Source organism: Salmo salar, chromosome ssa23 (assembly GCF_905237065.1).
Source record: "Salmo salar chromosome ssa23, Ssal_v3.1, whole genome shotgun sequence".
Lineage (NCBI taxonomy): Eukaryota > Metazoa > Chordata > Actinopteri > Salmoniformes > Salmonidae > Salmo > Salmo salar.
In genome coordinates this window covers 13,295,551-13,312,660 of record NC_059464.1, presented here as the reverse complement: position 1 = coordinate 13,312,660, position 17,110 = coordinate 13,295,551, and the positions used below count along the sequence as shown (strand labels likewise).

General features: G+C 40.9%; 1 protein-coding gene and 2 long non-coding RNA genes across 4 annotated transcripts; 1 reads left to right on the top strand and 2 right to left on the bottom strand.

Moving 5' to 3' along the window:
* Nucleotides 1-343: 343 nt before the first annotated feature.
* Nucleotides 344-8,635, bottom strand: LOC106584076 (forkhead box protein F2). 2 transcript variants are annotated; one of them, XM_045706368.1, is made up of 3 exons: nt 8,195-8,635; nt 5,939-7,349; nt 344-1,065 (listed from the first exon to the last, which is right to left on the bottom strand). In XM_045706368.1, the coding sequence occupies exons 2-3, from the start codon at nt 6,909-6,911 to the stop codon at nt 896-898; spliced, it is 1,143 nt and encodes a 380-aa protein (XP_045562324.1). In that variant the 5' UTR covers nt 6,912-7,349; nt 8,195-8,635; the 3' UTR covers nt 344-895. The 2 variants fall into 2 exon arrangements, with proteins under 2 accessions (XP_045562324.1, XP_014024395.1); XM_014168920.2 differs by lacking the exon at nt 8,195-8,635 and having other exon boundaries at nt 5,939-7,452.
* On the top strand, nt 7,556-11,469 carry LOC123729867 (uncharacterized). Its single transcript, XR_006761549.1, has 2 exons — nt 7,556-7,689; nt 10,946-11,469. It is a non-coding gene; the product is annotated as an uncharacterized lncRNA (long non-coding RNA).
* LOC123729866 (uncharacterized) lies at nt 10,662-11,912 on the bottom strand. Its single transcript, XR_006761548.1, has 3 exons — nt 11,635-11,912; nt 11,132-11,366; nt 10,662-10,999 (listed from the first exon to the last, which is right to left on the bottom strand). It is a non-coding gene; the product is annotated as an uncharacterized lncRNA (long non-coding RNA).
* Nucleotides 11,913-17,110: the final 5,198 nt, after the last annotated feature.

The following is a 17,110-nucleotide window of genomic DNA, read 5'->3' as shown; positions in this document are numbered from 1 at the left end:
ATTATGTTCCATTGTTTATCATGTAAACCCTAATACTTGTCTCTGTCTATTACAGAAACCATACATAGTTCTCACTTATGTTTGCCCTCTGTGCTGGGACGTTTTTTGATGCTAAAATAAACAGTTGAATGTTCATTGGAGTCTTGTCCACCTCACTCTCTAACCGGAGCTGAATTTGCAGTTAACATCCAATCCACCCACGACAGTCTTTCAATCAACAGTAGGCTACGCTCCAACTCTCCTCTCACCTGGTCTTACAAGCCACTACAGTGCATCTCTTACACGGTATTTATATTTCTTAAAAATGTAAAATATATTTCTGAGAGAGTCAAGCAGGCAGGTGTAGCCTAAAATACATCAGTTTTATTGAAACACTTCATGACAAAATTAAGCAAATCTCAAAGGGTATACAATAAGTGCAAATGTGTTTCAATTTGTTATAAAAAGCTTTGTGTATGTGTAGGCTGCATTTACTTTTATAGGCCTATATCGGAACAGAGGCCTAGTTACATAAAATATAAGCTATTTGTTTGCACAATTAATGACAGCAAACACATTAGTCGTTTTGAAACTTATTTTGAAAAAAACCTTGGTTATATTGTCAGAAGATTTGGTGCCTTCCTTAATTTCGGAAACAGTTGTTGCATAATACTGTCCTTCATTTAGGCTTATCAAGACGACGGCCACTGTAAATATACCCTGATGTGAGAAGCTTTCCGGCTTCTCAGAAATAGGCTAGCCCTTTGTCGCTATTGTTCATTCTCATCAGAAAAATTAGCCAATTTATTTGCCTTTTAACTCTCATGGAATCAGTTTAAATTGTTTGATTTGGTGTTGATCAGATTCTCATCTCCGGAGCACGGTTTGGAGCCATTACGCACACTCCATGACGCGCTCACATCACGCACGGTTTGACGTCTTGACAAAGGCTTTGGTGATGTTGGTGATGATGATAGTAAGATCCGCTGGCTGAAGGACGAAACGAGGAGATGCCGTTAAAGTTCAGGAGAAAATCCTTCCTGTCACACACGGGTGAGGAGTGGCTCTGGTAGCGAGGGATCCCCACTGGAGAAAAAGGAGATAACAGTGAATGACTCATTTCTACTAAATACATAAAAAATAAATTTACTTTTAAACCAAAAAATAACCCAGTTAAGTCTGAGTTTCGTTTCAGAATATAGGAGAATGCCTTAATTCTTGTGGGTGTTTACAAATAGGAATTCTGTAGCTTAAATATTATTATTATTAGACGCATTCATGCATTAAATTGACCTTCTATAAAAAAGTTATAGTATTCAGTGTATACACTAATGTAAAACTTTAAATTATTTACATTTTACATTTACGTCATTTAGCAGACGCTTTTATCCAGAGCGACTAACAAATTGGTGCATTCACAAATTATACAGTAATTATGGTATTATCAACTAAAATACTCTGAAATGTTTTACTGCAGCATACTGTAAATGATGGTGCATTGTGGGAATATTTTTGGGGCAGGGAAAGAATCACTGTACATGGTACTGTAATTCCACCCCTCAGAATACAGTACCATACCGTATCTTTGGCTCGCCAAAAACCTTTTGACCACTAGTGGGTGCATGGTATTGTTTTTGGCTCATGAACATATTTTGAGGCATGCCTTGTAAGAGGCTATATTTTTTTGCAACTGTGTGTGAGAATTCTGTACCAATTTAACTCCTCTGGTTATAGTGCCCCATCCATTTGTATAGGAGGCAGCAAATCTTAAACATTAAATGGTTGGGTATTTTTTATTTGCACTGTAGACACTAACAGGTTGGAAGCCTTTGTTAAAGGTCCAATGCAGGCTTTTTTATCTCAATATCAAATCATTTCTGGTAACAATCTTACTGTGATTGTTTTTAAATTATAATGGTCAAAATAACACAGTTTAGCAAAAAGCTATTTCTCAAGCAATAATTTTGCCTAGACTTTCTGGAAGTGGTTTGAGTGGGGAGGGGAAAAATAAAAAGTACCTGTTATTGGCAGAGGTTTGGCACTCTTTCTTATTGGTCTATTAACTAATTTGCCGCATGGTGATGTCACCACGGAAGGCCAAAAACTCTCTTCCAGCAGGCTTTTCAAAAAGCTCTTACACTATCTTTCACAATTTCACAGTATTATTACAACCTCATAGCATGGAAGTATATTTCCCTTAAACACAGGAAAAGCACGTTTTTTTTTTTACTAAACTGTGCCTTTAAGGCCTCCAGAAGTACAAGTGACATATAACACCAAATATTAATTAATATACTGTAATGTGTAAACACTTTACCTAGCAGCCAACCTGCTTGCATCAGTAAAATACTGTAATACAAACCCCTCCCCTCAATGAATTTCATCCATTCATTCAGATTATGGAAGCATCTCATTTTTACAGTATAATAGTACATTTTATGATATTGCACTGTCATTACACAGTACTTGCTTTGATGCTGTATTCATGTACTGTAATATAAAATGCAGAATTTTACTTACCACCGCTTGTAAGCTACTGTCACGTTCACTGTCACCCACTAGTGTAGGCAATTAGGCATATACCTTTTAACTATGTTTGAGTTGACACATCTTGCAATAATTTGGCCAGTAAACAATGTGAAGAGTCCCGTAACACCACGTGCAGAAATCACTTTCAGAGGTCTAATCTTTTTATAGATTAGACCTCAACTTTTACGGCGGGACTCGTTAATTAACTCCGCCAAGAAACATCCCTATCTCTGCATTTAGATGTATTATTTATACTGTAAACTATATATTCCTCACAGTAAAGTCGCTCATACTCAACAGTTCTATGGTCACTTTTCTATGTTGTATAATATATGTGAACTTTGTCAATTAATCTGTCTGTTTCGTCTATGTTCATTGTCTATTGCTAGAAACACCAAGCAAAATTATGGCTATGTATAGACTAATTAGCGAATAATGTATTAATTGATGAAGAGGCAGGGATTGCTGTCCTTTTTAGTATAGGTAAAATAATGGAAGTGCTTCCATGCTCCCCTCAGTATTCCCATTCATGAGAATACCACTAACTTTTAATCTAAAATCAAGAAACTGCATGAGTTAAGCCTATTTCTTCTTTCAAATATTCACATTTAAACATGCAACGATTTTAATGTACAATAGATTATTTGGGATGTGTGCAAATTAGATGCATAGAGCGTAGGCCTACACAAAATAGCAGAGAAAATATATATGCTATGGATGCAACAAAAATCGTACATTGGAGCAGCAGTCTTTAATTCTGAAATTAGCCTAACGTAAAACATTCATGATTTGACTTCCGAATCCTTGCTTCTGTAATGTTTGTTTAGTTGGTGCACTTTGCATTAGTGATAGTTGTATCATGTTTACACATATTTTTACATTTGTCATATATCAGATGTTTTATACAGAGTGATTTGCAATTAGCGCATTCAGTCGTATCAAGTACTACATTTTCCTTAAATATTTAGCCGCAAAGTCAGTGCTAGTAGGTAAAGCATTTTTCAAATTGGATGGGAAGGGAAGGGGGGAACGGTGATAGTTATGTAAGGTGGGCTACTCTTCAAAGAGGTAGGGTTCCAGACGTTTTCCGAAGATGGGCAGGGACTCCGCTTGTGCGGGTGCAAGCTGCCCTCCCACGATTATATTTAACTTAAAGAAATGTTTAGTCTTACATTTTAAGTGTTCAGTCTTAAACCAGATCAAGTTAAGTTAGTTAAAAGTGATTTGATAGGCCTATAATAACCAAACAACGTCATCGTGTCAGTGCTTTCTACACCAATTGGCCTCCATATCCTTCAGAGATTTATGAAAGTTGATTTAGGTAACGGTGCTTATGTTTGATTGTCCGTTTCTCTTGAGGGCATAGACATGTTACACTGTTTATCCCCGAGAGCTGCAGGAGCAACATCACACGTGTTAAGTCATCATTATATGGCCTTATATAATTTTCTGACAAATAATTGAATCTGGAAAATTAGAACAGCGGTCCTTTGTCATAGATCCTTATATGCCAGGTCAGCAACACAGTCAGAGCGAGAAAGAGGGAGGAGAGGGAAAGGGGAGCGAGCGAGCGTGAGCCTCATCAAGGTCATAAGGACTCCAGATGTGACGCATGCACGCGCAGTGTCGGTGTGTTTTCTCTCTAGAAGACTGCAGGCCTCTATCCTGAGGGTGCTGCCCTTGTGCCCCGTTTTCAGAGACAACACACGGGCCGTGACTGACAATCGTTATGGGCCGTGTAGAGCCCCGTGAGAACAGATAAAGGCTTGTCTTCTAAATAGTTATGAGAAGTCATAAAGTTTGACAAGCCTTGGAGGTCTAGCGAGGTCTAGGCCTATTCGTTAGTTGAAATCCTCTTCAGTGTGGTCCGACTCGCACAGCCTTTGTTTAGACAACCCCTGAGACCCCTCTGGCTTTGGAATAATTCCCCTCAGAAATCCCTTGGACTTTTGTTAAAGCGTCGACATATTAGAATCATGTAAAACAAGGTTAACATGAACTAAATTACATGGATGTGAAGACAATCAACTGGCCTAAGGAGCGATAAGTAAAATGTACACAAAGGGGGCTACAGTTTCAATTATGGCCCATTGCACTAAGCTCTAGAGGTGGAGCAGTCCGACCACAGCTCCCTTCACTGCAGAGCGGGCGAGAGCAGGCTGCAGTGAACCTGGTGAAGGACATGCACACTCTTGACCATCCACTGAATGACCTGCTCCCTCCAAAAAGAGGTAACAGCACAACCAGGCTCCCGAGAAACAGCCACGAACTGTCCTGTATAACAGCCCGTACGAACCGCCTGTGAAACGCCACTCTACTCACTGCTATCAGACTGTATAATAACTCTAGCTCTTAAATGGTTCTCAAAATTTTCATAATGAAAAATGTCCTGTAATGTTTCAAGTGTTCAGTATTCTATTTGTGTCACGTATTATGTGTTATGTATTTTAAATTGGTGTTTTGCAATTATTAGTAATGTAAATTCTGCATTTCTTCAGTTTTATCTGTGAGCAAGAATAAATAAACTCAAACTCAAATTCCTTTCTAAACATTTATGTAAACAAGAACACAGCCACCACATTATTCTTCCTAAGGCCTAGCCTATATATAAACAACACTTTTAACTATTTTGTTAATTTCTGTTCTTAGAAGCTGTGTTTGCCCTTATATTTCCCACCTCACCTTAAGTGTCCTTCTAATTACCCATGCATATTTGTAATGGAGTCCCTTAAAGAGCATTATTTCACCTGGAGTTATTCAAAATCTTACTTTAGTTCCACGACAGAATATAGTTGCAAACTAATCATCTTAAATCCAATGAAATTACTTTAACCCACAACAGATGGAAGACATTTTGCCAGAACACAACTTCAAATTTGAAGGAAATGCATCCACGTCAACAAGTCCTTTGAATTAGGCCTAAATGATCTGAGACCTATCCATCTCCAACATAGTTGTATAAATGTATTACAAGTCATTCCATATTTAGGCTGAAACAAACACACTAGACTACCGGTGGTCATTTTCTTTGCCAAAGCTTTGTTTAATCTGCGGATGTGTCACGTAGCCCAAGTAAGAGTGATATTCTCTATTGACTATAAGAAAGGACAACTCAAATTTTCACATACATATGTAGCAATTTTATAGAATATGTATTACGCATTCCGTAAAGTTGGAGTTTTAGCCTCAAGGAAACAGCCTGATCAAAGAGACATTTTGAGTTTGGAAATTATCAACCTGCAAAGGTTTGTTTCCCGTGTGTGTAACAAATGCACTACTTTTATATGACACGTTTTACAGTACTTGCTACCCTTGACCAAGTGTATTTGGAATGGCAAGATGCATATGCTTAAACTCCCTATTACGCATGACATTTCAAACGATTTATTAAGGTGTTATGACTTAACTTACACAACATTTATTGGCCTACCTGAGATATCGGCGGTGTCCCTGGCATTCTGGTGGAGATAGCTCTGCTCCAGGGAATAGGGGGACATGCCGGAATTTAGCCCAGAGGACGCCGAGCTGCTGGAGACCAGAGGCTGCTGCTTTATGTACGGGGAGCCGCCGGGAGACGCCCAGTGTCCGGCGCTACTGGCGTATGGAGAATGACCGTCCAACGCGCTGACCATAGCCGGGGACGAGGGCACAGGGCTGCTGCTACTGTCCGGTCCACCGTAGTCCCCGTTGGACGTTACCGGACAGCTGGCCATATATGTTGACCCGGGGCTCGGGGACATGTGAGGTACGTGGTGGCCACCGCTCAGTCCGTCGTAGCCACCGGCCAAGGAGTTGGTCATCATGTCCAAGTTGTAACTGTTGCTGTGACACGCCAGAGACCCAGTGGGCGCCTGGAAATCAAAGTTCTGCGGTAAAATGGACGTACCGAAGCCTATCCCGTTCATCATCCGGTAAATGGGCTTCAGAGCTTGGCATTTTCTCCTGAAGCCCCTGGGTCTGCGGCGGAACGAGCCCTCTTCGAACATGAACTCGCTGGCCGGGTCGATGGTCCAATAGTGGCCTTTCCCCGGCCTGCCTAGCCCTTTGGGCAGCTTGATGAAGCACTCGTTCAGGGAGAGGTTGTGTCGGACGGAGTTCTTCCAGCCCTGGTAGGATCCTCTGAAGAAGGGGAACCGGGCCTGGAGGAACTGATAGACCTCACTGAGCGTCAGCCTCTTGGTCGGTGAGCTCTGTATCGCCATGACGATGAGCGCAATGTAGGAGTAAGGAGGCTTCTCTGGTCGCCTCAGACCGGAGCTCGCCTTCTTGCTTTTGGCCCCGGCCAAGGAGCTATCCACCTCGGTCTGTGGACTCATCATTGCGGGGTGCAGGACGCCGGAGGCCGGGCTGGACCTCAGGGGAGGCGGCGGGTCCAGCTGCTGCTGAGAGATCTCGGTCGTCATCTCTGCTCCGCTAACGCACAACAGTGGCGTAGATGAGCAGTGACCTCAGGGGAGAGGGGGAAGCGGAGAGCAAGATGTGGAGCAATAGATCTTTAAAAAGAAAAGTGATACGATTCGAAAAAGTTGATCACAAGAAATGTCGCTTATTTTCAACGTCCTCTACAAATCACAGAAGCATTTGGTCTTCGGAATTCCACCAAAAGTGGTTGGAGAGGGAAAATCCTCGTTGGATTCTCCTATTTCGCAGAGAATGTGCAGCGAGTGCACAGTGTCAAAATGTGGGAGAGACGGTGGGGTGCAGAGTATCCAATGAGGGCTCGGTATAAACGCAGCGTTTTGCGGGGTTCAGTCCGACCTAGGCTCCGGTATGGTTCGTTGTCACCGTGGCGGTGAGTGCAGCTCTGTGGCGCACCGGGTGGGCATCGCCCTCCTTAATCCCTGGGGGAGGAAACACGAAAACTACTCGATTTAGTGTGCGCTGCCGCTCAACCAAACAAAATGCGACCACCTATCATTTCTTAAATCTACCCCCCCCCCCTACCCCCCACCCAATCCCACTGAAATCAGTGACGACTAGAGCCCCCTCCCCTTCCTGTCCAGTCGTTGCAGCAGAGTCATGCCCCTCGCTCTTCATTTCTCCATCCCTCCTTCCCTCTTCCACCCTCTCTCTCCTTCCCATGCTCTCACTCTGATATATCAAATAGGCTACACGCAATTACGCCATCTATCAAACCTCCCAGACGTTCCAATCAACAGCGCCATACGGAACGCGCACAAGGTAAAAAAAAAACAACTCCTTCTTGCATGTTGTTACCAAACATTCAGATTGTTGATAAGTGTCATGATACTGCGTAGCAGAAACATGTTCTGTAATGATGAGGGTATAACTGTGTAGGCCAGGGGTATTCAATACTTACCCTACAAGGTCCGGAGCCTGTTGGTTTTCTATTCTACCTGATAATTAATTGCACCCAGCTGGTGTGCCAGGTCTAATGGTAGGCCTACATTTTTTGTTGGCATGCAACAAGATCATGTTAGATATCAGATCCAGTAGAGGCAGCGATACATCCCCTAGCTGACAAGGTAAAAATATGTTGTTCTTCCCCTGAACAAGGCAGTTAACCCAAGGCCGTTAACCTAGGCCGTTATTGTAAATAATAATTTGTTCTTAACTGACTTGCCTAGATAAATAAAGGTTAAATAAATAAAACAAAAAAATAAAATAAAATAATAATACATTGAACTGTGCAGGCTCATAGAAATCTCGTGAAATTAATCCGTACCTCGTGTTTGCCTAGTTCTCTCAGACCCAATCGTGAGAGTCACTACGGAACCGACCCACATAGAAAAAAAATTGTCGCGCTGAACCAGGGAGGGGAGAGGAAGAGGTGGTGCTCTTTCGCCGGAGTGCATGCGTGTGTAAGCGGGGGTTGTTCTGAGTAAATGACTTTGACGTGAGTGGAAGCAGGCTTTTTCCATCAAGTCCAGCCCTGGATACCACACACAGCGCGCCAGTTTCAGTTTACCGCCCCAGGCTCTAGCTGGTCCCTGGCAGGGAGTTTCCCCTGGGTCCCGCATTCATTAGAGCGAGAGAACCGAAATTAGGCTCACGGGCGTCGACAGCTTCCTCCCTTATGAAGACCGATCATAATACAGATTTGTCCAACATGATGCAATTATTTATTAAAAAATAATAATATGATCAACAACCACGAGAGAAATATTAATTATTTTTTATTTGTAGATCACTTATCCATCCCATTGCGATGTTCAGTGTTATTGAAACTAATTACACTTTTTATTGCAGGCCTGCATCATGCGTTTAACAGGCTTTTTATTTGTTTTTACTAGGCAAGTGAGTTAAGAAGAAATTCTTACTTACAATGACGGCCAACCGGGGAATAGTGCCTAACTGCCTTGTTCAGGGGTAGAACGCCAGATTTTTACCTTGTCAGCTCGGGGATTTGATCCAGCAATCTTTCGGTTACTTGCCCAACGCTCTAACTACCTGCCGCCCCATTTATACTGTGATGACTTACACTTCATTTCAATATCGTTGTCTGCGTTTGATAGGCTACACTTTCTCGTTTTCCATTCAGCCACCCAATGTCATGAAAAATAACACGTTTTGGCTTGATTTCTATAAAGACGAATATAACAGAAATTCCAGTATTTTTTCCTCCTATTACTTTTATTGTATAGGCTTTTTTTTGTAAATAGAATGTCTAATATATATGCTAGTTGTTTACGTTTATAATCAATACTTACAGTTCAGTAGGTATATAAGCTATACAGAAATATACAAACAGACCTACCAAAAATAGTCATGGGTTTAAAATAATGTTATAACGTACGATTTAGATTATTCATCTTTATTTGGGCCGATAAATCACATCACAATATCTCCTTTGTTTGCTTCTTCTCCCTCATTTCATTTCTACCATATGGATTTGGTTTAGAATGAGCTTTATTTCGTATTGTGCCGCTGAATCGAAACGATGAGAAGGAAAGACTGAACAACTGTAAACAGTAGACTTGGCCTAATTACAACCTTCGATCAGAATAGGAAAATCTTGCAGCTGGGCCTTATGGATTTCATTTCTGCATTTACGATATAGACGTCTTAATTTTGGATAGTCGAGATATAGAAAATAGACAGAAAATAGTATAACAATCTAATCGGCTCCTAATCTCTTTGTGCATGTGCGTTTTAACATTAGGATACCCCTTGTCCTTTGACACCAACAAAAACCTTTGCATTAGACAAAAAAATAATTTGCGGATAAAATCATTTTCCCACCATAAACTAGGTTTCCATCCAATTGGCGAGAGATTTTCATGCGAATATTCTAAAATCCACATAAAAAATGCGCATTTTCCCACTACAGATGTTTCCATTAAATTGGCTTGTTGCAGATGAAAGGCTGTGCGTGATGACGCAGTGCACATAAAAATACATTTTGCGGTTAAATTCCCATGTACTGAATAAAAAAATACAAGTTAAATCCATCGTATTTTCAACTCTACTGATTGTTTTTTTATCACAAAACATGTTGCGTTTTATAGCGAATGTACTTACTCTGGTAATGGCACGTGCCAATAGAGCGCAGATTGTATCTGGAGCGTACGTATAGCCTACAACATGAGATTGTTATGGACTAAAGCGCCATTTTGGGGGGTGTCAAACGGCAGTCAAGCCTGTCACGTCATTAGAATAAGACCCTCGATATTTATTGGAAAGCAGCATCATGCTCATCACCCTGTGAAGTTCGTAATTTATTTAATATGTAGTCTAATAAACTGCATGGTGTGCGAGGCCCACACAACCCATTTCGTGACTTCGATATCATGGATATATCAATATTAGGGGCATAAAGTCGTTTCCACCGCCATTTCCCGCGTCATTAATTTTACGGACACAAAAAGAACCCACCATGTCAAACAAACAAGTGGTCTCTCAGCATTGATAAAATGACATCGAAACTTCCTGTTTCCATCACACCTGTTATGATTTTTGTTTTAATACGATATGACTTTACTTGCATAAAAACTGTGGATGGGAACTTAGAAAAAAGGTTCCTTATATTGCCTATGCTATGGAACCACAAAAAGTTCCATATAGAACCCTGCATGGTGCCATTTATGAATGATGGCTACTTACTATTAAATAGTCATATTTTAATATACAAATAAACAAATAATGGCCAAAAGAATACCAGCATAGTTTTAGAATTTATTGTCATATGCAAACATCATTTGGAAATATGCACTGGTGGAAGGCATCTCTTTGTTTGAATGGCTGACTTCTTTATAATAGAATATACTTTGTCCATTTAGTTACAATGAACAACAAAAATGTGTCTTCTGCTCTGTTCTCAACTCCCCCAAAAAGCAGACACATACAGTTGAGACTAGCACATCTTGTGTGGTTAAGGACCTTGCTCAAGGACCAAACAGTAGGAGAACCTTTTGAGGATGTGAATCCAGCAGCCCTCCAGTTGTCAGATCAATTCTGCCTGTTTTTTTTTCTTCAGCGCCAGACCCAGGATTCGAACCAGCCACAACTCCTTTGCCACTGGCCTATCTACCTGCTTGACCGGTTCCAGAGAAGAATGAAAAAAGGAGGAAAAACATGTATTCATCTACAGAAATAAACATGAGTTAATCTGCCAAAATGAAGACAAAATGCTATGCAGACAATTATTATGTAGAATAACAACTTATATGCAGTTGTCAGCAGCAGCTGAAAGAGGGATCTTCTGCCTCTGATTGTTCTTGGTTACTGCCAGACTGAGAAAAACAGATAGTGTTAAAAGTCATGTCATGATTAACTAGGCTATTGAATCAACACTTATTATGCGTAATTTATCATAAATAATGTATACATGCCTCTGTCAGCAACAGTGTTCTAGTGGCTTCATGAAATATAGGCTAGGCCCCTCAATTGACTCCACACTGAAATAAAATAAACAATTAGCTAATTGCCATAGTCAGGCTGGATCTGTAGCTCTATTTGGCATATCCCATAATAAAAAAAATTAAATGTATTTGAAAGTAACTTGTAAAGTTATTAATTAAATCCACCTAGCTTTTTCGGTTCAGCTAGCTATAGCTAGCTTACAAACGTGCTCAAATTTGAACATTTAAACTTGATATATTTAGCCTATAGTCTCATATGACGTTGACTTCATATGTTTGAATTAAATAATTTACTTTTGCTTACCTTAATACATTGAATAATAATGTGCTTATTGCTAGGCTACTTGCAAATTGGTTCAACCACCATCCTCTTTCATCATCAAGCTGGGATGGATTGGCAGTTGGTTTTTGAATTGGAATTTTGAGGTCACCAAAATATTCAATATAGAACCCTTTTTACATTTTTGTTTTTATCTAAAGCCCTTTCCCGTTTGCACTTAAAATTAGGGCCAAATTCTAGCTAGCTCGAATGGAATTCTTATTCGAGCTGGGTTGAGGGAAACCAAGGCAAGCACAGCCCAGTTTCACTAGTGCCAGCTCGATTAGAATTCGCCCTGTTGACAGTGTTACTATGCAACCACCTGCTGATCACAGCTGGATGCTAACACCACATTTAGCTAGCTTGTCTGGGCTTGTTCCTGTTAGCTAGCATATGGAAAAGCAATATGGCTGTGGTCAGACATGACACAAATTACCACCACAGCTGGATCCTTAATTTATTTTGCACAACACGCATTTTTATGAGAACAGTCAGCCCTCGAATGCTAAGTAGCTACCTGACGTTAAATCAAATCAAACTTTATTTGTTACATACGCCGAATACAACAAGTGTAGACTTTACCGCGAAATGCTAACTTATAAGTCCTCCAGTGCAGTTCAAGAAGAGTTAAGAAAATATTTACCAAGTAGACTAAAATAAAAAGTAATAATAACAAGTAACACAATAAGAATAACCTTCTTTTGTTTTGAGAAAGATGGCACTGACAGAGATGGTCGCCTCGCTTCAGCTCCTTAGGAAACGATGTAGTTATTTGTTTTTTTAAGTATTGTTTTATGAATTATTTCTTTACAAGCATTTCGCTACACTCGCATTAACATCTGCTAACCATGTGCATGTGACCAATAAAATTTGATTTGACAATAACGAGGCTATATACAGGGGGCACCGGTACCGAGTCAGTGTGCTTAGATAACAAACAGCGAGTAGCAGCAGTGTACAAAAGGGGGGGCCAATGTAAATTGTCCGGCGGCGATTTTATTAATTGTACAGCAGTCTAATGGCTTGGGGGTAGAAGCTGTTGAGGAGCCTTTTGGTCCTAGACTTGGCGCTCCGGTACCGCTTGCTGTTCAGTAGCAGTGGAAAACAGTCTATAACTTGGGTGACTGGAGTCTCTGACAATTTTATAGGCTTTCCACTGACACCGCCTATAATATAGGTCCTGGATGGCAGGGAGCTTGGCCACAGTAATGTACTGGGCTGTTCGCACTACCCTCTATAGTGCATTATGGTCAGATGCCGAGCAGTTGCCAAACCAAGCAGTGATGCAACCACTCAGGATGCTCTCGATGGTGCAGCTGTAGAACCTTTTGAGGATTTGGGGACCCATGCCAAATCTTTTCAGTCTCCTTAGGGAGAAAATGTTTTGTTGTGCCCTCTTCACGACTGTCTTCGTATGTTTGGACCATGATAGTTCGTTGGTGATGTGGACACCAAGGAACTTGAAACTCTCGACCCGCTCCACTACAGCCATGTCGATGTTAATGGGGGCCTGTTCGGCCCGCCTTTTCCTGTAGTCCACGATCAGGTCCTTTGTCTTGCTCACATTGAGGGAGAGGTTGTTGTTCTGGCACCACACTGCCAGTTCTCTGACCTCCTCCCTTTAGGCCGTCTCATCGTTGTTGTATCGACAGCAAACTTCATGATGGTGTTGGAGTCGTGTTTGGCTACACAGTCGTGGGTGATCAGGGAATACAGGAGGGGACTAAGTACACACCCCTGAGTGGCCCCAGTGTTGAGGATCAGCGTGGCAGATGTGTTGTTGCCTACCCTTACCAGCTGGAAGCGGCCCATCAAGAAGTCCAGGATCCAGTTGCAGAGGGAGGTGTTTAGTCCCAGAGTCCTTAGCTTAGTGATGAGCTTCGTGGGCAGTATGGTGTTGAACGCTGAGCTGTAGTCAGTGATCAGCATTCTCACATAGGTGTTCCTTTTGTCCAGATGAGAAAGGGCAGTGTGGAGTGCGGTTGAGATTGCGTCATCTGTGGATCTGTTGGGGCGGTATGCAAATTAGGGTGGGTCTAGGGTGTCCAGGAGGATGCTGTTGATGCGAGCCTTGACCAGCCTTTCAAATCACTTCATGGCTACCGATGTGAGTGCCACAGGGTGGTAATCATTTAGGCAGGTTACTTTCGCTTCCTTGGGCACAGGGACTATGGTGGTCTGCTTGAAACAGGTAGCTATTACAGACTCAGTCAGGGAGAGGTTGAACATGTCAGTGAAGACACTTGACAGTTGGTCCGTGCATGCTTTGAGAGTTGAAACTAGCTAGCTAACATGAGCTAGCAGGACTTTTAGCTGGCCAAGTCATATTGAAAGCTAGCTAGCTACATATCTAACCTGACATTGGGTTTGCTTGCTTAGCTAGCTAATAGCCAATGCCATGGCAAGCAAGGTAGGAATTAAGCTAGCTAGCCTGTTATGCTAGTGACAATGCTTACCATTTAGCTAGCTAGCTAACTTTAGCAAGCTAAGTACATGGCTCTGAGTCTGGCTGGCACTTGCAGGAGTATGGGGTAACATTAGTCAATTCAATTCTTCAACATCTTGCTAGCTAGCACCATTTGCTAAGCCAACTGCACAGTCACATTTTGGCTACCTAGCGACAATATATAATTTCTAATTTCTGGAGGCAGTGTAAACACAATTCGAGCTAGCCCACCAAGGCCAGCCCAACCAAATTGCCAATGGAAACTGGGCTTAAGAGTGTAGGCTAGGGTTCCCCAACTGGCGGGCCGTATTTGGCCCGCAGATGGTTTTATTTGCCCCCCCCCCAAGTTTTATGAGCAAAAAAGTAATAAAGAAACATTTTGGGGTGGAGTTTTCGTTGTTGGACATAAGACTGTAAAAACACACGAAAATCAGCTCCAATTTCATTTAATTTAAGAAATCTGTTCTATAGTATTAGCACGCATAATAGACACACGTGATCGTTTGCAAATGTTGACAAGGTTTGAAATGATTATGTTTAAGTCAAACATGTCTGTTTGGGCTTCTTGCGGTCAATTTGCAGTCTGCAAATTATTCATACTTCTATTCAGACCCCCAACCATCCGCTCATGAAGAAAATGGCTCGCAGCTGAATCTATTTGATGATCCCTGGTGTAGGCTATGCATTTATTAAACACATGATTTCCTCTTGCTTCTAGCTAGCATTTATACTGAACAAAAATATAAACATGACATGTAAGGTGTTGGTCCCATGTTTCATGAGATGAAATAAAAGATCAGACATTTTCCATACTCACAAAAACTTATTTCTCTCAAATGTTGTGCATAAATTTGTTGACATTCCTGTTAGTGAGCATTTCCCCTTTGTCAAGATAATCCATCCACCTGACAGGTGTGGCATATCAAGAAGCTCAATATTAAACAGCATGATCATTACACAGGTGTACCTTGTGCTGAGGACATTAAAAGGCCACTCTAAAATGTGCAGTTTTGTCACACAACACAATGCCACAGATGTCTCAAGTTGAGGGAGTGTGCAATTGACATGCTGACTGCAGAAATGTCCAACAGAGTTGTTGCCAGATAATTTAATGCTAATTTCACAATTTAACTGTAGATAGCTAAGTAAGCTTATCAAATGTAAGGTTATAACATTAGCTAACGTGTATGGTTAGTTCATGCCCCACAATAGAGCATACATTCTTACACAAAACAGAACTAAGTTTAAAACCACCAAACTTTGGGAAACTGCCAAGCTACTCACGTTAGTTTGCATAGCACAGACCAAGCCACGGTAAGATGAAGTAGACAGATTTCAGAAAGGACAAACACTGCAGTTAGCTATAATACATTTCCATTAAGAACAACTAAGACTACACAAACCACAGCCGAGAAAACAAATTGTTTTGTTAAACAGTAAGCTAGTTATGAACCCCAAACGTACATGTAAACATAAACTTAGTTGTGCATGCTAGCTAGCATTAGACTCGACTGACAGCATTGTTGTTTCAAGCATTTGTAGAATAAATTCCAGCCCCTGGCATAAACTTTCTCCTGCTGTCTTGTCATTCATAGAATCCAAATTTGTGCTGACTGATCAACAGTGTCAAGTTACTTTTCAGTTTGTTCACAGAAAATCGGAAGTCGCCATGCATAAGTAAAAAGTCAGGGGGCTGCACATGGTATACCATAGACATAGACTAGATGTAACATCGTAAAGGTAAAGCCGGGACACTGAATTGATGATATGTAACGATTGGTATGGTTACACAAGACGGGTTACTTAAAACCATTTCCTGTAGTCAAATGACCAAATAGCCCTCTAGGGCCTGATGAGTGGAATGTTATGAATAATTTTCATAATTTCATAATTAATAAACATTATTTCAAAACACCGGCCAAAATTCTGGTGTTTCTATTTAGAACGGTTTTGTTATATTTCAGTCTTCTGTGATGTATATAAAGTGTAATATTGGGATTCCAAATAAAAATAGAATACATTTCAACCCTATCTGACATGGTACAGGTGTTTTATTGTTTTGTTTAAGACCATAACCATGTGTGTTAGGTGTATACTTTTGTTTCAAAGTAGATAGGCGTTTTGCAATGAATCATACAGCATAATGGTTTAAAAGCGGGATTTAGATAATATCATTATTGTCACGCCCTGACCATAGAGAGCCTTTTTATTCTCTATTTTGGTTAGGTCGGGGTGTGACTAGGGGGGGTGTTTCTATCTAGGTGTTTTATTTCTATGTTGGCCTGGTATGGTTCCCAATCAGACGCAGATGTTTATCGTTGTCTCTGATTGGGGATCATATTTAGGCAGCCATTTCCCCACTGTGTTTTGTGGGATCTTGTTTTGAGTTAGTGCATGTAGCACCACTGATGTTACAGTTAGTTGTTTGTTTCCTTTTGTTTTGTAAGTGTCACTAAATAAAATATGTGGAACTCAGAGCACGCTGCGCCTTGGTCCGTCTCAATCGTGACAATTATATCCACACACTCTAAATCACTTTGGCACAGTAGGCATCAAGTTACTGTCCAATAATGTTGTATAAAACATTATACCTTTCAATAATTTTTACAGAACACAAATGCTTTCAATTGCCCACTTATAGATAGGCATGACCAATTTAGGCATATTTTTTTACGCGATATTCTGCTTGAAATAACACGTATGTTAATGAATTAATCAAAATAAAAATGTGATTATTTATTAGTCTAGTGGTTAAGTATTTGGGCATATTATGTGAATTAGGCCTCGTGAAACCATTGTCAAAAGCGCCACAGGTACTGTTGCATGTAGGTATAAATGATGTACGAGTCATGTAGAAATATCAAAACATACTTTCAACTCCAAAGCAATTGCCTGTCTATGGTGCAGGAACCACCGACTCGTAGCCTTTTTCTATAATCAAGACACCTGCTGGAAACTCTTAACTGATTAGGACAGCTTATGTGGTGTCCTATATATACCCATAGGAGTAAAATG